This window comes from Aricia agestis, chromosome 2 (genome assembly GCF_905147365.1).
Source record: "Aricia agestis chromosome 2, ilAriAges1.1, whole genome shotgun sequence".
NCBI classification, from domain to species: Eukaryota; Metazoa; Arthropoda; class Insecta; order Lepidoptera; family Lycaenidae; genus Aricia; species Aricia agestis.
Window position 1 is genome coordinate 18,243,969 of NC_056407.1, and position 22,250 is coordinate 18,266,218.

Consider the following 22,250-nt stretch of genomic DNA (forward strand, 5'->3'; position numbering starts at 1 on the left):
TAGCATCCGTAACTAGCTACAAACTTAAACACAGGCTTCTAATTTAAGTAATTCAGACTAAATTAATTTAAGTCGTGTTCAAAAATCATGTTTTTCTCATTACCGTGACGTGTCCCCACGCCAACTTGATCTCGAAACTTGCTTGTAATTTTTATAACATACATATTAACCATGATCTATTCATCGTTTTAAATGCTCATAAACATTGGTTATCGCATTGGAAAATATCGACTCAATAGGCCCAGCCTATAAATAGTTATCATGAAATAATCGCTTGTCCTATCAAAAGTTCTAATTACCGTAACGCATGCTGTTTTCGGGTGCCCACCCAAAAATAACAGGATTTGGCACATTACAAGTGCACGGGTCTCTTCTCCTTAGCGTGTTCCACGGCCCATCAGCAGTCCCACGTCGTTAATGTTAGTGTGCCGCCGATGAAGCACGAGAGTATCTACTTACCGTAGCTTTAGTAACGAACTTTTCTAATTACCGTAATCTTATTTTGCTACTTGATTTTTAAATAAGATTATGTGTTGATCATGTCAATCTAGAAAGTAATTTGGCCTACGTACTTTTGAGTAATAAATAAGTAACTTTATAATGTGTTAAGTGTAAATTATTTACCCCTATAAGAACCTCATGTCATAACATATCCGACGATTGAAAAATCATTCCAAAAGAAAATGTGTATCTACTTTTCAATCGTCACATTTTTTTGCCAATTAAAATTTATGATACCTAATTTGAAATACAAATCTATCAAAGTTGCATATTATTTATTTCTTATAGAAACTCAGGTAAAATAACTCGAACGGACTAAACTATCGATAGCAAAATACTATACTATCGATAGTAAAATATACATCACTAGCACACGCACACATTGACAGATCAAAAATGGTCACGCATTTTCGAGTTGTCAGGTGGTCTTTACGACAGTATATATTATGTCTATGGTTTCACCCAAGGACTCGCAGAACCACAGAGGTCCATGGACACTTTGAAGCAACTTTGAAGTGTACCATATATCTCTGGCCGTTTGCACTGAAAAAATATCTTTTGACGATTTTTAGCTCGGGCGGCAAATGAAAATATCATTTTGGAGCAATGTCATCCGGAAGAAAAAGGTTTGACATGTTTGACAGTCACATATTATTTTTTTGCTAACCTAAAATGTTTTAACAAATGACTTGATTTAGAAGATTTTTTTAGTATTTTTTGCGGTTATTTTTTGCATATTTTTGCTAAATCCCGATTGTGTCGATTCGATATATTTGTCGCGTTAGATCCGAGCCTAACCGTTGTATGTATCAAGCATGTGTTTACGTTAGCTTTTCCAATGGAAACCGACTCAAATTCAGTGAGTAGAACTTGCAGAATATGCTCTCGAAGGGACTTTATATTATCCAGAGATATTAGTAAAATCTTTGAGCCGTTCGTCAAAAAAGTGTGAACGTTCATTAGTAGCGTTAGAACTTAGGCGGTAGGCCAGGCGCGCACTAGCCAGGCCGCAGAGGCCAGGTCGCGGCGGACATCGAAAGTATGGTGTGGCCGCTGGCTGCCGTGCGTCCACGTACGCGTGGTCTGTGGCGGTTTTATACTAAGGTATAATATTATATCTATCTCGATGGCCGTCGCGACCTGGCTGCTGCGGTTTGGCCTCTAGTGCGCGCCCGGGCTTAGAGCGCTTTTACACTACGTCCGATTCGAATCCGAGATTTACAGATCACTGAGGGAAATCTGTTATCCGAAACTGGATTTAGATCGGCCGTAGTGTGAAAGCGCTTTTACTTGTGAATAGTGGAGTTACCAGTAACGTCTATGTTGCCTGCTCTTAGGGCCTCCTAACTGAGCTCCTAGCTGGGGTGGACGAGACGGACGCCCGCCGCGAACGACGCGTCTTCATATATTATTGTGCGCCCGCGATGGGCGTCCTTCTCAGCTAGCGAAGGCTCTTACGTATAGCATTCTCTCGTTCTCTCTTATATATGCCTCACTCTCTCTCTTTCCCTCTTTTCACCGACTATCGCAGAAGGCGGGTCGGTGCATGTCAGTGGCGGCGATGCAGGCGCTGCACCGCCTGCGCGAGTCGCGGCTGCTGTGCGACGCGGTGGTGCGCGCGGATGACGGCGCCGCCTTCCCCGTGCACCGCGCCATACTCTCCGCCTGCAGCCCATACTTCCTGTTAGTTACCTAGTTTAGTTCTTATCCATCGGTAAAACTTAGAACAAACCTACGCGTCAGTGACAGGGGACGCGGTACGCGAGACGGGAGCGTCTGCAACGCGAAACTGGCCGTGCACACCTGCGCGACTACGGCGCGAACCGTCAAACTTCATTTGTTAATGAACAGTCACTGAAGACGCGCGACTTAATCTGGTGTATGCTAACTGTTGTTGTAATGACATCCTCATACTTAATATCAGAGTCCGATGCGTCGGACGGACGGACATGAGGGTTGCGAGATCCTAAGCTTGCTTTTGATTTGGAAGGTGCAGAGGAATAAAACAAGTCCACAATGGTCAAGTTGAATTAATTTAGGCGCCTACCACACGTGCATGCTTGACTATAGATTTGCTTGCGCATGCCGGCATTGAACACTGAACGTTGTGCGTGTAGTTGGTAAAACTGTAGTACGCGCAAGCCCCAAAGTTTGTCTGGTTGTTTTTTAAACTTGCTTGTCTGCGCGTGTGGTTGGAAGTTCAGTGTTCAAGCCGCTCTTTGTCAGTAATAATAATAATAATAATAATAACGTTTATTTAACATAAGACATCACATTACACTACCATAAGACAAAACACATTACAATACATAGAGAAAAATAAAAGAAAAATAATTACAAAAATAATAGCATAATAATATCATGAAGAACGGTACAAGTAGTGCATTGTCATGTCTACGGCCAAAAAGGACACCACTCAGGCGTATCACCGTGACGTACACCACAGTGCCTGGTATTATGTGGTTCCTAGTAAACAGTCAAAATATGGTGTTAAAATGCGCGCACGCTGCTATAAAATGGCAGATTTACGTACATATTAAAAACGTCAGTTTGCAACTGAATTCATTGAATTATAAAAATCTCTGCTCGCTCTGTGGAAGATCAAATTGAAAGATTATTCTGACAGGAATAAAAAAAAATACGCATATGAAAAAAAAAATATGCATTATCATTTTTGTCACTAGCAAACACTGGAAAAATTAAAGCAGAAGAAATAGTTCTTCATTGAAAAACATTGTTTATACGCCGAAGATCTCGGCAAGAATGTGGCTTGCGCATGCATGTGGTAGCTAGCAAAACTGTGTTCAAGCATGCACATGTGGTAGGTGCCTTAACATCATGACACAATCTATCAAAACGTAAACAAATCAAAAAATCATAAACTAAAAAGTTGTACAAAATAATATAAAAAAGGTTTTAAAAAAGAAGTCTAGTTATGTACCAATGTACACTTCAAAACACGCGTCTGACAACTTGACGCGCATGTTTCGCTTTGCCGACGCGAACATTTCGCGTCGCGGTCGCGTAGGTGTGCACGGCGCCATCAGATTACATGGGCAGCGTCCGCCGCGCGGTAGACGTTACCGCTTCGCAGTCGCTTTGGTCGTGTAGGTTTGGCCTAAGCTTAAATCACTAAATCCAGTAAAATCAGATCATATTTAGGCTTTAGCAATGATCGCTAACTTGAATTATGTAAAGAACATAAAATTAATATACTCCTCCTTTTTGGAAGTCGGTCAAAAACCAGTAAGTTACTTGCGGTAAACTAGTTAAGTACCTTTTAAATAGTTAAAAAATCGCTCTAGTAAATAAATGTGGAAGACACATCGGTTGATTAAAAGATGTTGGTGGAGCGAGCAAATGGTAGATGCCCACTTTTTATATCCCGTAATATATGATTGCCCCCTCCAGTTTTGATAACCTATCTTAAAAATGTGCACGACTTGTAACTACTTTATTTTTAAGTAGAACTGTAAAGTTTTAAGGTCTAGAATAGTCTAGATATCTAAACTAGGAAGTGAAAAGTAGCTAGGTCACGATAGTTTTGACTTTGACCTATAATAATGCAGGTTAAAAGTAATTGCGTTTGATTATTCCATTACAAATAGGAAATGTCTTTATTTTCACCTTCACAACTTACATGTTACTGTGTGGATTTTTTTTGACTTTTCTCACTATGAAGCTGTTATAATAATTACTATTTAGTAATAGCTATGGTACTATCTAGAAAAGTCTAACAGCACAACATAATCCTGACATTCCCAAATCTATACTTAATATTATAAAGCGGAAAAGTTTGTTAGTTTGTTTGTTTGTTGAACGCGCTAATCTCAGGAACTACTGGTCCGATTTGAAAAATTCTTTTAGTGTTAGATAGTCCATTTATCGAGAAAGGCTATAGGTACGCTATATTTTATCACGCTAAGATTAATAAGAGCGAAGAAATAGAGGAAAGTGTGGAAAAAACGGGGGGAATTTATTTGAAAGGGCTTATTTGAACGCACTAATCTCAGGAACTACTGGTCCAATTAAAAAAAAAATTAAGTGTTAGATAGCCCATTTATCGACAAAGGCTATAAGCTATATTTTATCACGATAAAACTAATAAAAGCGAAGAAATAGAGGAAAGTGTAGAAAAAACGGGGGAAATTATTTGAATGGGCTTATTTGAACGCGCTAATCTCAGGAACTACTGGCCCAATTTGAAAAATTCTTTCAGTGTTAGATAGCCCATTTATTGAGAAAGGCTATAGGCTATATTTTATCACGCTAAGACTAATAAGAGCGAAGAAATAGAGAAAAGTGTGGAAAAAACGGGGGAAATTATTTGAAAGGGCTTATCTCACGAACAACTGGAGCAATGTTTCTGTTATTTGGCACAGGTAAGAAGTAGACCACGTGAAGAATAATAGACTATTTTTTGTGGACTAATTTTTCTGTGAAATATCTCGTTTACGCGGGCGAAGCTATGCGGAACGTTATATTTCGCGTGGTCACGACATCACGCGTAAACGGCTGGACCAATTTTGCTGAAATTTGGTATAAAGATACTTTGAGTCCCGAAAAAGAACAAAGGATACATTTTGTCCCGGAAAAATGTACGGTTACTGCACAATATATTTTTATGATTTGCTCGTAAACTATTGAATCTATTTTGATGGAATTTGGTATGGAGATACTTTGAGTCTTGGGAAAGGACAAGGAATACTAATTTTGTCTCGTAATGTACGGTTCCCGTACAATAAACTTTTATGATTATCACCCAAACCAGGGCTTCCTGGTTTGTACTGTGACGCCCTTGGGACTTTGCCATTTCTTTACGACGCCTCTCAACCCAACCCCCAAGAATACTTTCTAATTTTAGAACTAGCCTACCCAACATAGGTTATCATAAAACACTATTTGGACATTTATATTTTTATTAGGAAATAATGACCAAATCAAAACACAAGCATAAAAGTGAAGGATGCGCTTGCTTTTCTGAGCATAGCTTCTGAAACCGGGGATATAGACTGCCCGGGGTGTATGAAAGACATAATGGGTGAGGCGTTTACTCGATTTGGTTGTGTTGACATGTGACGCCCTTGGGACAGTGTTGAACAGTTAGGGAAGCCCTGGCCTAAACTATTTAATCTATTTTGATAAAATTTGGCATGGAGATTAGAGATACTAATTTGAATCTGGGACAAGGAATGTCATTGTCCCGAAAAAATGTGCGGTTCCCACACAATATACTTTTCTGATTTGCGCGTAAATGATTCAAGCGATGTACGGGAACAACTATAAACTAAAGTCCACGCGGACAAAGTCGCGGGCAACAGCTAGTATACAACATAAAACAAAACAATGTGATAACCGATAGTACTTTAGGGTGTGTATGAACACCCGTATAGAGTTCATTGTGAAAGAAGCAACGCTCAAAGAGTAACTTTTTTCAACTTTGACTTTGTTTTGTTACAATCTGTATTATGTTAGCCGTGCCTATGGGCCTTAACATAGCCCGACCAAATTACGATCCGCTTTCTGCCTATGGAACAGTTTTTCGATATTATAGACCTATACCTTCTTTGACCCTAGTAACAGACGTGGTCGTGGGTGGTGGTGATCACGTCTGCCCCACAGGCTTACGAGAGCAAAGGCAGGTTTTTCGAGCGACTGGCAAAACATCAGCAACTGATACCCACAATATTATAGGGCACTGTTCACCACAACACTCCACTCGCGCGAGCAAAGCGACGTGCTCATATCTGGCGTCCGGTCGGAGATCCTGCTGCTGCTGATCGAGTACGCGTACCTTCGCCGCATCGACGTCACCGCCGCTAACGTCCACGAGCTGCTCGTCACCGCCGACTACCTCGCCTTCCTCGGTGTGCTGCAGACCTGCTGTGACTACCTCACCGAGTCCCTGAACGCCCACAACTGTTTGGGCATTATGATGTTTGCCAGGTTCACTGCGCTTGAAATATGTTTCCGTTTTACAAAAAATGTCAAATACTATGGCGCTATAATATTGCATGCCATATATTAGCATACCATAGTAAATAAGCAGAAGTAGTATTATATAGCCACAATGCTATAAACGGAATCACATTGGAGTCCCTAAAGTCTTCAAGTATATTATTCGCTAAGGCATCCATTACACGCTCATGCAAGCGACAGTCAATTACGTCAATCATGAATTATGTTTGTCCAATGGACTGACGAATGGTTTTAGACGGTCACTCAATTCTCTTCAGTTTTATGTCAGTCAAAGTCAAAATTTTCAAAGGTATACATTTCTAATTTTTTTCCTATTTTGTCAGATGTGACAACACTCACTCAAAATTCGAGACTAATGGTTGCATGAAGCAAAAATCAAAATATCCAGATTTTCATCGATCAACTTCATGCAACTCGCTCTTACACGGTAGGTTATCCATCAGTTACAGCCATGACTGTGGTAGAACTGACAGCAAAACCTACCGTGTAATGGATGCCTTAATGCTTTCCAATATGTCGTATTACAAATAAATAATAAAGGTCTCGCTACAAAGCTGCATTCGTAAGATTGTCCTTGCCATTTTTCCAAGTAACAGGTACAAACCTTTCATAAAACAGTACCTAATGATCGTCTGTATGTAAGCGAATGAATTGTAGGCGAGTGTTTTGCTACAAACTGGAGGCTGACGCGAGGAGGTATTTACTGCGCTACTTCATCACCGTCGCCACTCATAGCGAGGAGTTCCTCCATCTGCCGCTGGAGGAGCTCAACAGCATCCTGCTAGAAGACGAGCTGAACGTCAAGAGCGAGGAGGCGGTGTGGGAGGCAGTGCTGCGCTGGGTCAACTACGAGCCTGACAAGCGGTGGCTGCACACTGTACAGCTGATGGGCAGCATACGCCTCGGCCTGCTCGACACGCAAGTATGAATCACTACGACCTTGTACAGTACAACTACTTTCTGAATATCACCGGGGTATACTCTGTTCAGATTCAATTGATTCAAAACGTAAACATAAAAAAATTTTAAACGACTACGTATTTCTGGCAGTAATTAGAAAGTGAGGGTGCGATTTCAAATCAGCTGGGACAAGCTGCCTAGTGCGTTACGAGAAAAGTGTTTTAGAGAACCAATAGAATCGCTACATTCTCCTGATCTTACTCAGCGCAGCAATTTGATTGGAGCTAAAAAAACTCGTTCCTCGCAATGCAGCGTAGGTCGTAACTCATCTTCGGTGGAAACGCAGCCTACTGTACAACTATTAAATTCCATGGAAGCCATTCAGAAAGTAGTCGTACTGCGCGATCTCGCTAGAACACCATGCAATGCCAGTGTAAATATTCGCGTTTAAGTTCTTTTTAGAGAACGTGAAGGATCATCCGTACGTGACGGGCAACGAGAGCTCGCGGCCGATCATCATCGAGACGCTGAAGTTCCTGTACGACCTGGAGATGATCGCGCAGCGCGACGGCGAGGTTGCCACGCCGGAGATCGCACGACCGCGGGTTCCGCATGAGGTGTCTTTGAATTGAAACCATTTCCTCGTAACGCGGCTGGGCTCAGCTGAGGTGGAATCACGTGTACAAGGTGTACACGTGATTCCACATAATTAGATGCTTTATGCGCAGAAAAAATAATCCTCAGACACCGTCAATTTTTCCGCCTAAAATAGGCTAAGAGATACGTCTTTCCGCATGGCTTACTATATTATGTATTTCATCATTGGTTAAGTAGCTTTAGAGCCTATTCAATGCAAATATTTCTATTAAAGTAGTGTGATGCTATTCAGGTATGCCAACTTTGCTCAATAGGCTCGATTTCTTTAGTGTTACATAGATCCTACGATTTCGACGTCACATAACATTTTAAGTTTTTTAAAGAACATTAATGATGTTCCAGGTGCTGTTTGCTATCGGAGGTTGGAGCGGAGGGTCCCCGACGGCTTTCATAGAGACCTACGACACTCGCGCCGACCGCTGGATCAAAGTGACTATCATTTATCTTTCATATCCTATTCCGTCGTCACTCATCAGGGCGAGCAAAGCGAGCCCTAGTATATCCCACAACCTGAGCACTTTTGTGGTACACTTTACGGAAAAACTTTTGCTAAGTAATTTTTATTTATTTGTAGGTAGATGTGTTATCTTTAATCAGTCAAGGTTTGGTTACTATTAAAATATATAAAAAAACTACCTTAAAGATTATTATTTATTACCACGCAGAAAAACGACGCGAGCCCTCACAAAGCTCGGCTTTTAGCTAGTTAATTAGTTAATGAAAGACACTGAGATAGAGATTGTTTAAACATTATTGTTAAGGTGACCTTTGTCTTAGCGCAAACCGGCTACCGGCGACCGCGACCGGTCGCAATAATGATTATTGTCTCTTATGATCCATCATGCAATAAAATATTACGTTATCTAAAAGTTTTTTTTGGAATTTGCAGCTTATGTGGTCTTTCTTTTTTTTATACAAATTTGATCATTTATCAAATGATCATAATAACGCTACATGTCATAACTCTTACTGATAAACATAATATATTTACGCAGCGTATATCTATTATTTATATCTATTTACGGCGCGTCCAGACGTGCGCGTTTTCTGCTGCATAGCGTTTGGAAAAACACGCGACAACGCGCAAAAAAACGGGCACGTCTGAACGCGTCCTAATGATATTTTAATAAGTAAGATGGTGAGAAAATTGTGAAGCCGTAGCGCATCGAGTTCGTCAGTAGCTCATTTGCACCTACCCTATACAAAGTCAAAAAATCTCCAAACGACCTTACATATCCTTGATATTGACACTATCGAGCGCCGTGCTATTGTCGGGAGAGGAGTGTTTTGCTCTGCGTTATCGCTGCACCACCGTCTTGCCACTGCTGGCCGATAGCCCGGGGTCACGTGATAACTGGACTATAACGATGTTGTGGCACTTTTTGTTACAGATTTTATCAGCTAAAAGTAAATATTTTTTTTATTTATCAACGTGTATAACAAATACGTGTGGCGCAGAGATTCGCTTGCTTTTTTTGGTTATCAATCATATTACTTAGATGGGTGTTGTATTTAAATTAGGAAAACATATAAACAGGCGAACCTATTACCTCCTCCTTTTTGGAAGTCGGTTAACAATATATTTACAAACATTTTTCCCTCTTGTTTACTATTATTTTTATAACAACTAAGTTCCTTATCGCGCGTTGCGAAAGGGGGTTAGACGGAAAAAATTAAAACCAAAAGTTGTAACGACACTTTTTGCTATAGTTAAAATCCGTGCAGCGTGCACGTGTTTCTCTGTCTGTCTCTCTCTCTCTCACAAATTTATTATAAACTCTATTATAACGCTTTCACACAATTTACTAGAATTCTATAATCATAACACAAATTCCAAAACGAGCAGTGAGTTCGGGGCACCGATCTTACTTTAGTTAGCACAACACCAGAACTAGCCACGATCCAACTCGATCGACTGCTCACACTCGAATGTGCCCCCCAGACTGTCAATCACTCTAAAGTAAAGATGGCGCCTCGACCCCACTCAAGGCGCACACGCCCTCTGCTCTGATTGGTCATTAATCAAATAATTACAATTTAATTCAAACCAAGATATTTAGAGCTAGTAAAAATATGACAAACTAAATTAAATTTAACTAAGAATTTTACAATGATCACTGAATTTTACAATAATTTTTAAAGCAACATAATCGTGAAGAATCAACACTTCAAACAATCAGAAAATAACTAGACTCATGACTACTCAGGACTTCCTCTAACATTTAAGAATCATAAAAATAACTATTCTTCATAAGACTTCTAAAGACTTCATCTAAAATTAAGTAATCAGAAAACAACCACACTCATGACTTATATATATATATATATATATATATATATATATATATATATATATATATATATATATATATATATATATATATATATATATAAGTCATGAGTGTGGTTGTTTTCTGATTACTGACATTATATATATATACGACAGCAGCTGAAATCAGTGACGACGTGGGCTCCGGCTTGACCGAGCATACCACCTCGCTAGGTCGTAAGATCTTCCTTTGGAGTAGCTACACATATCCCCAAAATGCTTTTGTACTGGCTTTTTATATATTTATTGAACCAAAAACTAGTAAGTAAGATAGTACAACAACGTTGTAGTTCGATAGGATGTTATTAAGCTGGATCTAATACTGTCGCCAGGTAGAGGAGGTGGACCCGGCCGGTCCGCGCGCGTACCACGGCACGGCGGTGCTGGGCTACTGCATCTACGTCATCGGCGGCTTCGACGGCATGGACTACTTCAACTCATGCCGCTGCTTCGACGCCGTTACTAAGACGTGGCGGGAGGTACCTACAGAACCCTAAGGGACCTATCTGGTAGAGAGTGGTCGGTCAAAGTTCAAGCGGTCAGTTTTCGTTCTTTATGTTCTGGCCGCGCCAGAGTTCCTCCTTACTCCTGAGTGACTGACCGCTCGAAGGCAGAATGTGAACGCAGTACGTTTGACTTTGAACACAGTAACACTACTGACGATATACGACTTGGCTTGGATAAAAAGTTACTCATGGTACTAGCTTTATTCGACTTTAGCAGTGCATTTAATACTGTCGACCACGATGTATTGTTTGGGATCTTGAAGTCTCTAAATTTATCACCATCGGTTATTAATTTGTTCCGAAGCTATCTTGTGGGACGCCGCCAGAGAGTAAAGTTGGGCAAATCTTGTTCTGATTGGACTGTTATCTCGACCGGTGTTCCGCAAGGTGGTGTCTTATCCCCTTTGTTATTTGCCCTTTTTATTAATAACATCACTCAAAATATTCTGTCATCTTTCCACCTTTATGCTGACGACTTACAGATCTACTCTCAGACGACTTTAAATAACCTATATGCCACCTTGAATAATTTGAATAGATATATTGATGTCATTTGCAATTGGGCGATGCGCTACGGTCTTCATATCAATCCAACCAAGACACAGCTGATAGTTATTGGTAGTCCTGGCCTGATTTCTAGAGTTGACAGGGGTAGCCTACCATCGGTGGTCGTTGATGGTACAATTGTACCCTTTCAGTCAGACTGTAAAGTATTTGGGGGTTTACCTTGACGAAACCCTGTCCTGGGGACAACCAATTAAAGAAATTAGCAGAAAAGTGTTTGCTACTTGGTACTCCATTTCCCGACTGCGCTACGTTCTTCCCATACCGACCAAAATAAGGATAGCAGAGTCTCTGATCTTATCTATTCTCGATTATGCAGATACTTGTTTTGTCAACCTGACTGAGGAACAGTTCAACAAACTAGAGCGGCTTCAAAATCTTGCCATAAGATTTATTTTCGGCCTTAGGAAGTTCGATCATGTATCCGAATACCGTAGGAAACTCAAGTGGCTGCCAATTCGTCTTCGACGTGATGCTCGCAGCATTCTGTCACTTGTGTTCTCCATCATACATGATCCGTATCTGCCGTCTTATTTAAGGGATAACTTTTCGTTTCGACAAGCAGAGAAAGAGTTACGTTCTGCTTCAAATCGCCTTTTAGACGTGCCTGTGCAACAAACTAAATACTATAACTCTTCTTTTGCTGCTACGGGATTAAGGCTGTGGAATTCACTACCAACCCATATAAGAATGACCGCTACACATTATCGGTTTAAGATGCTGGTAAAATAACATTTTCTTTCTATTAGTGATAATACCCATCCTATATAAATTGACATTCATGCTATTATAATTAATATTCAAAATTGATCATCAAGTTATTATTGTTAGTTATAAGTTCCAACCTCTAAATTTGTTTCTGTACTTACTTTTTATGTTATTACCTATTTATAAGTGTATTATATTAATGTTGGTATGTATGTATTTGTGTATGTATCATTAAAAATAATGTCATCTTATCTACTATAATATTGCACACTCATAATAATAATTCAATAATATTTAGTCCTTTACCTGTGGTTGCCTGGAAGAAATTACTAATTAGTAATAAGGCCGCCATTGTAGTACACTGTATTAGTTAATAAATGTTGTAATTTTCTTCTTAACGTGTGCACAATAAAGTATATTTATTATTATTATTTATTATTACCACTCTCTGTCTGTGGGATAATATTGCATTCACCATTCAGTTTTATCAGCGAAGCTAGATGTCGAAATTGTTTGGACGTTTAAGGGCCACGCTATACCGGAATGGCAGAGGCGAGGCGAGCACTTTCAGTCATATGATTTTAAACTTTATCTTCATTAATATAATACATAATATCGCTTGAAAAATCTACGACCGCCCGTGGCCGCTGGCGGCCGCGGGCCGCGGGGCGGAGACGAACGGCACGTGTCAGCGGCACGTATCGGCGCCGCAGCCGACGGCAGCCGTCGACAGTTTATAACGCTTGCATAGGGCCTACCACGACCTTTCCTAAAACTATCATGTTTCCAGAACACTTTGTTGTAAGATTACAATAAATTACCGTACTCACTTTTTAATTAATATAATCTTACTAGAAACAGTAAAAATGCAAAACATTGTTAAATCCGCTGTGAAATATCAACTTTTTTAAGATCGCTAGCTTGACGTTAAAGTAATATTGCTTATCTGTCAAACGGTGTCGCTTAGTAGAGGTGGTGGTAGGCCCCCAATTGTGACGTACCGCCTAAAGGTAACCGTCCACAGGTCGGTATCGTACGCAACGGACGTCTTACATTAAACGGATAATTTTTTCACAGTACGTCCGCTGAATCGGCAGCGTACGGATTACCGACTAGCCTAGTAAAAGAATTGGGCCCCTGTGCAGGTGGCGCCCATGAACGCGCGTCGCTGCTACGTGTCGGTGGCTGTGCTGGGCGAGGTGGTGTACGCGATGGGCGGCTACGACGGCCACCACCGCCAGAACACCGCCGAGCGCTACAACCACCGCACCAACCAGTGGTCGCTCGTCGCGCCCATGAACGCGCAGCGGTCTGACGCCAGCGCCGCCGCGCTGGACAGTGAGTTCCGAATTATTATTAAGTATAGTGCGACAAGGCTTTAAACGAACGTGTCGAGAAAAGGAACTATTAACGCCACCATCATATCAAAACGCCATTTTTGACAGTTCTCTTTTACCAGCAGCGCGTAAAAACTGAGTTACTTTTCTACTACTATTCTTTATCAGTTTAGTGCTAACTGATATTTGTTTACGTTTTCCAAATTCCATAATTAGATTCCGAAAAAGCTAAATTACTCTCTATCCCCGCGTTCCATTAAGCGTTAAAAACGGTCAAAACGCTCAAACTAGGAGGCATTTTGAGCGTTTTGATCGTTTTTAACGCTTAATTAATGGAACGCGGGGAATGTTGTCAGACAAGATCTACATAACCGGTGGGTTCAACGGTCAGGAGTGCATGAACACGGTGGAGGTGTACGATCCCGATGCCAACCAATGGACCAACCTGCCGCCCATGCGCTCGCGCCGCTCTGGCGTCTCGTGCATAGCGTACCATAATAAGGTAAAGTTAACGTAAGTCAGTAGTTAGTTATCTACGGTAAAGTCTATATTGGTAACTATATTAAGGGCCTGTTTTACCACTGCCTAATAAAATGCCGAATAGGCTATTCACAACTTTTTTGACAGAATCTCCATACTTGATCTGTCAAGTTAATTGGTGGATAGCCTATTCGTCACTTATCAGGAAGTGGTGAGACAGGCCTTTAGTAATCTGTGGTAAAGTAGTAGATAATTTATTTGGTAGTTTTTAAATATTGTTTATGTTTGTTTTGTTTGTAATGGCTGATCATGGTGCCACCAGCATTATATGCAACTCTGTCTTCTTTAAAGAACACTTTGACTTGACTTCAATCTTGAGGCGATTCTTTTCTCGTCCGTTCGATGAGACATAAGAAGTCATTCAAGTTGGAGCATATGTACACAAACACCTCTTGATGCAAATCTGTCAATTCAATATGACGTGTATCTTTTTGTGTAGAAAAAAACGTTTAGTTTAAAAATTCTTCGACGCGCCATGATGTATCATTGTAATCAAATTACGTAATAAGCTCAATTGTAATGTGAGCTTTTTGTATTGGGCCAATACTTGCTCATATTTGCAGTTCTAGTTTCAAAATTAGCATTCATCCAGGTGTACCCAACCTTTCCCCAGGTGTATGTGATCGGCGGCTTCAACGGCATCTCCCGCATGTGCAGCGGCGAGGTGTACGACCCCTGCACCAACACCTGGAGCACGGTGCCCGACATGTACAACCCGCGATCCAACTTCGCCATAGAAGTGATAGATGACATGATCTTCGCAATAGGAGGTTTCAATGGCGTCACCACCATCTATCACGTGGAATGCTACGACGATAAGACTAATGAGTGGTACGTATATGTCTCAAAAATTAGGTCGTTTAGATTTTTTTCCGATAGAACTTTTGTGTTAATAATTAAGAGGCCTGATAGACGTACGAACTTAAAGCACGCGGGTTTTAAGTTCGCGAACTTACTCAGCTTGACGTCGGTGACACACGAGAATCACTCTCACAGCACACTGGATTACCATGTTCCCAGGCTTACGGCTCGCGGCTTTTTGCTGACACACAGCTGCGTACGTACTCGCACGTCTGTCACCCCTTTTACGATGGACAATGAACACAGATATGCCCTACCATAGATAATACAATATAATATACAGAGAGGCTCTATACGGGTGAATTTCCCAAACGGCTTTTTTTTTTGTCTTCGTTGAAATTACTGCTAAAAAAGGGAATATTTTTGTAAATTATTTGTTTTACTATTCAATGGGTAGCTACTAGCTATAGGATTGTGGCAAAAATATAATATGCCTAGGACTATTACAAAGGTAGAAATAAATAACTTAAAGATCTATTTTTATCAAATCGGTGCTGACCCTCTACTTTTTTTTACAAACAAAAACGCTTACATACTAGAAAATATGAATAATTTAAGGGTTCATCTTATATTATTTTCTAGAACATTAGTTAATCTATTATTATATAACATATTTTATTATATAATTAACGATTAGAGTTACTTAGGCCCGATTCGACCAAACTTAATGTTACACTAGTGTGACTATACTGAGAATAATTTTACTCCTTCAATTTACTCCAGGATATCTTCGTTTGCGTTTTACCAAGTTACTCAAAGAGTATGAAATAAAATGTTAATTATAGTTCACAATGACACCGACCGTGACAGTTGACACCCTGTTGTGCAACTATTCTCAGTTTAATATTTACTCCACCAAAATAGCCCGTGTAAATATTTACTCCCGTGTAATAACCTTATTCTTGGAATACAAGTTGAAAAAATGCAAAACCAGCTTACCCTTAGATTAGGAAACAGTTATACTCGAGTAAAATTTTACCCTCGTTTGGTCGAATCCGCCCTTAGAGGCACAAATCTACTTGTCCTGAGAATTTTCCTCATATCGCTGGATAAAAGAAATTTGAGCATTACTTTTCATCGACGAGTCGGACAGTCTCACCACCCCAATTTTAATTTCCTTGTTAGTGTGTGCTTCCACGCAGTCAAGACAGATTTGCATCAAACCGCTGCATATTCGTGCCAACAATATAAGTATGCCATTAAAATGCTCTCGGGCAATTATTTTATAATATCGGTGATTGAATTTTTTTTAAGTAATTAATAGTTTTAAAATTGTTGTTTGGTTCTAATGAATGTATTAAGTGATTAAGCTTCATTATCTGTAACCAAATTTATCTTAGATATAATACATTTTTTATAATTTCCTAAAAAGTGCGTTTTTTCTCACGTCGCTGCTCTCATATCGGTGTAATCGGTGGTCATTTTAACCACCGATATGATAATTTACACCGAAATTATAAGAAAAAACGAATCGGTGTCTTAAATCTAATCTCGGTGTTTGGAATCATGACCAACGCACAGTTTTGTCACATCGGTGGATTGCGTTATCATATCGGTTGATAATTTTACCATATCGGTGAATTGTTTTATCATATCGGTTGATCTAGTGGCATTTCGTTAAGTATATCTATAAAGAAATTACAAATGCGTATGATAGTAAAAACGAATGGATGTAAGGATGTATGGGTTATTTAAAGTTTTTACTTTATTTTTCTTTTCACATCTAGTTCATTTTAATAAAGACAACGATGATAAATTTTATTATTTTTTATTCTATATCCCTACATCAAATAACTGGATTTCCCAAACCGCTTTTTTGCGCGGCAATGCTGAAAACTATCTTATTTTTTCAATATATCGTTTTCATTTTTGATTTTAAAAATTAAAACATAACGCTTATAATTTGGGCCTATCTTTATTTTTTAAAAATAATTATTATTTTCCAATAAAATAAACATAAATAGGCGATTTCCAATTTTGGTGGCTTGTCGCCGAACTATTTTACTCAATATCTAGACCGATTAACAGAAAACTTGATACTGGATTAGAATTTTATTTTTATGTAGTCATTTTATATAGTTGACTCTTCATAATATTATATCAATTTTACTGTGCTAACTTCTGTAGTTGAGCTTTTATGACACAGCTTAGGTCTGTCGCGGAGAGTTTTTAAATTTTGGTGGGATTTACAAAACGTTGTTTCTAAAAAATACCATTGATCCCTTAAGCATAAAAAATACGCCATTTGCTTCATTCAGCCGCACGCTAACCTGTTTAGAACGTGGCTGTGGGCTGGGTCGTACCAGTTTCCAGCCAGAAATGAAAGAAAACCGTTTTAACACAAAACCCCCGATTTTATGCAATTTTGGTGTATTTAAATTATCCTACTTATGGCAATAATATCATATTGTTATTTTGAATATCGGTAGAGATTTGGTTTGTTTATAGTTAAGTTAATGTGATGTAACTTTAGTGCACGTAGCTTCTTTTAATGATTATTTTTCTCGCAAATTCCAATTTTGGTGGGTAAGAGGGTGTGTAAAACATTATTTTTACAAAATATAATAAATTCTTAAAGCATAAAAATACGCCATTCACTTCATTCTGTCATAAGCTAACTCGTCTAGGTGGTGGTTGTTGTACCAGTTACCCGTAAACACCTAATCTCCAATTTTGGTGGAAACAAAAATGTCCACCAAAATTGTATAAAAATGCAAGTTGTTGAAATCCACTCAAATATTGTAAAACATTTTAAAAATATTTTACTTTTATTTTAAGTACTCTATTCTTGATCAAAATAAATACATAAATATAATATTATAAAGATAATATTATCATATCGCTGGAATATAGTATGTCATTTCGGTGGTTAAGCTTATCATATCGGTGCACAGAAATAAAAATCGGTGCCGGTTTATCATATCGGTGGAAACCAGAATTCAAACTGAATTTTCTCCTTAGTCTTAAACGATACGTTAATGATATTAAATTTGGGAACATTTTGTATCCTAAAGAATACATACAACCTGAAAAGTATATAAAATATGTATAAATAAAAAAGTTCACCGATATGATAACAAAATGGTCATTTGTTGAAATTCACCCATACACTACTAGAACTATTATAATGCCTACATAGCTTGTCAGAGTGATTCGTATAATCAATTTGCATCTTGCGACAGTCTAATGACAGCAAATGTTGTACAATTTTCGCCTGTGTCATTACTGTCACAAGATACACAATCATATTGCGTCTTATATGAACAAACCCTATATTAAATGAAACTCTTTTTTCGTCTGGCCTTAAGAGTTATGAACTTAAATTCCATTATTAACGATTTGTAACTTCTATCAAGTAAGTAATAAATAATAATAATATTATAAAATTCTTAATCAATTATTAACTACGAACCTTTGGACTCGTCTATCTAACTCAACGCTTTTGTTGTAGAAGCTATCACAAGTCATCACTAATCACTATATCAACGTTTTTCTCTTACTTCGAATTCGAGCCGCGGTTTGTTTACGTAACACTTTCTTATCATCATTATAACAATTGAACAGGTCACTGACCTTAGTCCGAAATCGAAATACATTATACATGTTACATTAATATGTCATAGTGGTAAAAGCGATGGTGATGAAAATCATAATTATCATTTCTTGACTTTTAGATGAAATCTATGTTTCAGTAGTATGGCTTGTGGTACTCAAGCCGTATGTCGAATGTATAAATTTAGCCGAAAGAACCAAAAGATATCAAAGTTTCTACTTTCTAGGTCAAGAAGAAAGAAAAAAAAGAAAAACATAAGAATGTTTTTAAAATTTTGCCACCTTGTAAAATTGGACTACTCGATTTTTCGCGACATTCTGCGCCAATTGCTTGGCGCAGAATGTCGCGAAAAATCGTGTAGTAATCGCGAATACTTGTGTATCAATGCGTTCGTCGTAGCCCGCTACGCGCCTGCTACGAGCGCTACGTAGCCGCGTAGCACGCGCGTAGCGGCCATAAAACATTCTAAAAATCGACACCATGACTATAATATACTATTATGATAACCAATTAATATCTAGTTGTCACTTTTCAGCAGTACATAATATTATGCAATATATTATTATGCCCGGTTTCTGAGGCTTTCCACAGAAGTAAATATTTTATAAGCGTTGTTGATTGGTTAATTTTTTAACGCTAGCCAATCAAAAGCCATTGTGAATATATAAACACCTGTCATAAAAACTCTGAAATTGTGATGGACGAACGAAGCAAAATATGCTGCGACCTGAAGCATCCTTAAGTGTTTCAATTTGAGTATATATCAGACATTTTGGGCCGTTTTATACCGATTTTTTATAATTGTCAGGTACGAAGCGACGGACATGAACGTGTACCGTTCGGCGCTGTCTGCGTGTGTGATCATGGGCCTGCCCAACGTGTACGACTACATACACAAGCACAGGGAGCGGCTCATGGAGGAAAAGAGACAGAAGATCCTGCTGTCTGAGACGCAGAGACACCCGCAGCACCGCGTGCCCGATGTATGTACTGTGTAGTATGTAGCTATGTAATCTATTCGTGGTTGTCAGTAAATAATTAATAAAAAATCGACCAAGTGCGATTCAGACTAGCGCACGAAGGTTTCCGTACCGATACAGAGCAAAAGTAGGCTAAAAATTGTGTTTTTTGTATGGGGCCCCCTTAAATTGTTATTTATTCTAATATTATTGTTAAATATTAAAGTACACATATAACAAAATAATGTTTAAAAAATTAAAGTGCCTACCTCTTGCCATTATTGATATAGATCGAAAAAGGCCGAAAAAATCACGTTTGTTGTATGGGAGCCCCCCTTAAACATTAATTTTATTTTGTTTTCAGTATTTGTTGTTTAAATAGCGGCAACAGATATACATAATCTGTGAAAATTCCACAAGTCTAGCTATAGCGGTTCTTGAGATACACCCTGGAGACAGACAGACGGACAGACAACGAAGTCTTAGTAATAGGGTTCCGTTTTTACCCTTTGGGTACGGAACCCTAAAAAGTACGTTCACATATTAAGTCAATACTCATCTGTAATAGTAGTTGTTCACGACCTAACTCTTGCTGCGCAGTGGCCCCGCTTTCCAATCGCTTGCAACCAGTATTATAGTACTCTGTGCTTGCAACTAAAAATGGATTGCGTAGATGTTATTGGTTTTGAATACAGACGATATAATAACAATTATAGATTATATTTTATAATCAATTCCATAAGTTGTCGATGAACTGCATCAGGAGTATAATAGCTAGACCACCCAGGGATATAGCTCGGCGCCTTAAGTAATTCGTAAACAGAGATTAAATATCGTAGCTATATATATAGCTACGATAGTAAATAGATTAGGAAAATGATAATATTAACTTATGACCTTATTACTGCAAATTATTGCAATATTTAAGAAACGTGTACACTCTACAGCACCGTTGCGCCAAAATTCGTTTTTCACGCCGGAACCGTCCATTTTTAATAATAATAATAATAATAATAATAATTTATTTATTTGCAGAAAGAAGTACAGAAAGTTGTTGAATTATTAAACATGGTTCACTATTTCTAGCTATAGTATTTGGGCATGCAAAATAATAATAAGTAAAATTAAATTTCCTAGAATAAAAAGTATCCTTTGTCCTTTCCAGGGACTAAGAGTATCTCAATACAACATTTTGTCAAAATCGGTTCAGCGGTTTGGACCTGAAGAAATAACAGACCGACAGACACATTTTCGCATTTATAATATTAGTAAGGGTGTCAGTTGGATTAATGCGAAATTATGTTATTAATTACTAAGCAAGTATGATTATGAATTGCACACGGTGTCTGAATGGATACCACGAGACACTAGTGTGCGTCGTCACAGTTGTGTGAGTGACGCGTTGTTCATATCGTGTTTCAACGGATCATCGAGAACGTTCTTGAAATTCTCGTCTTTTCAGAACAAATCTTTGTAATTCTTTTCTTTCCCAAAAGGAAAGCAAGAGAATATTCCCAGGAAAACTATTCTTAAGAGGATTCCACACCGCCGTTTTTCCATACAAACGCTGTCCCCTGTTTCCTCCCTGGATAATGCCGGTAGAGTTATGATTTTTTTCCTGAATATCTATGGCCACTATTAGCATGTCCCTATGTTTTCTTTTTTTTCATAATTTAATTATTAAAAAAGATAAGAACGTCCAAAAACCCAAAAAAATGGCCAGATTTTCCTCTGTGTTCAAACACCCAGAAAGCAAAACTGGCTAGAATATACAAAAAAAATAAAACATAGGAACATAGCTCAAGCCTTGCTTTAGTTTTTGATGAAAAAATTACTTAAATCGGTAAAGTTTTGGAGAAGGAATCAGCGGACAACGAATTGAAGATTTTCTGTTCTTTTATTATAACTTTTGTCGTGTTATCTCTATCGCGCTCTGCGGTGGGAGACTTGAGATTGGTGAGACAGCAATACATTTTCAAATACCTATTTTCAATTTCTCTCGCCCCTGGTGTATCCTCTTAACAATAGTTAAGCAATTCCAACCTAAAATAAGCATACAACCTTTAAAACATCAAATAGTAGCTGAACCCTAAATGGCGCTTTTACGAGTAACATTAACGAGGGCGACACCATATTGTATAATCGTGTAACGAGCAACCGTGTATCAGATCCACCTGCTGGAGGACAACGAGGATGTACTGCAGCAGCTGGGTCTGCTGGAGAACCAACCGCCACCGCCGCCACCGTTGCCGCCGCCAGAACACATGGAGCAGGATTAGGAAACAGGTAAATAACACTACAATACCCATTACCCACATTCATACCCTGATAAATCTCTGTAAATAGTTTAATCTTACGAAAGATAGGTCTGTTGTCGGCAGTATCTATCTCTATCGGCGCAAAACATGTCAATTTCCTACAGTCCCCTGGACGTACAAGACCACAAATAAACCTTGGTTGGCTTGGCTAACTAACTCCCATTTTGAGAGATTTTGATACCATTTTGAGATTGTAGTTTTCTAATTGCCAATTTGTTTATTTTTTTTAGGGTCGACGAGATGAAACCATCTTATGGAACCTTAGCGTATAAAATAGTTAAAATAAATTACAATAAGTCTGAATAAAAGATAAAAATATTAGGTAACTACAGTAAGCAATAAAATTTCCGTATTTTGAATTAAAGTTTATTTATATTGTATTTACAAATATTTTAGGAGCTTTGGCTTATTTTTAAATCTAGTTTTTGAGCAATTATTTCAGTTTTCGGAAAATATATAATGTTACACTGAACATTGTCATTTTTTTATTTTAAGTTTATAATTTATATATAACTATATTGTACTATTACATAAGGTA

The 22,250-nt window shown here is 38.6% G+C and overlaps 1 protein-coding gene across 1 annotated transcript; it reads left to right on the top strand.

Moving 5' to 3' along the window:
* Positions 1 to 1,145: 1,145 nt before the first annotated feature.
* Positions 1,146 to 22,199, top strand: LOC121739588 (kelch-like protein 10). Its single transcript, XM_042132081.1, has 13 exons — positions 1,146 to 1,360; positions 2,033 to 2,184; positions 6,196 to 6,447; positions 7,138 to 7,402; positions 7,833 to 7,997; positions 8,380 to 8,466; positions 10,699 to 10,845; positions 13,290 to 13,482; positions 13,838 to 13,983; positions 14,635 to 14,852; positions 19,244 to 19,418; positions 21,563 to 21,680; positions 21,943 to 22,199. The coding sequence occupies exons 1-12, from the start codon at positions 1,340 to 1,342 to the stop codon at positions 21,671 to 21,673; spliced, it is 1,932 nt and encodes a 643-aa protein (XP_041988015.1). The 5' UTR covers positions 1,146 to 1,339; the 3' UTR covers positions 21,674 to 21,680; positions 21,943 to 22,199.
* The last annotated feature ends 51 nt before the right edge of the window (positions 22,200 to 22,250 follow it).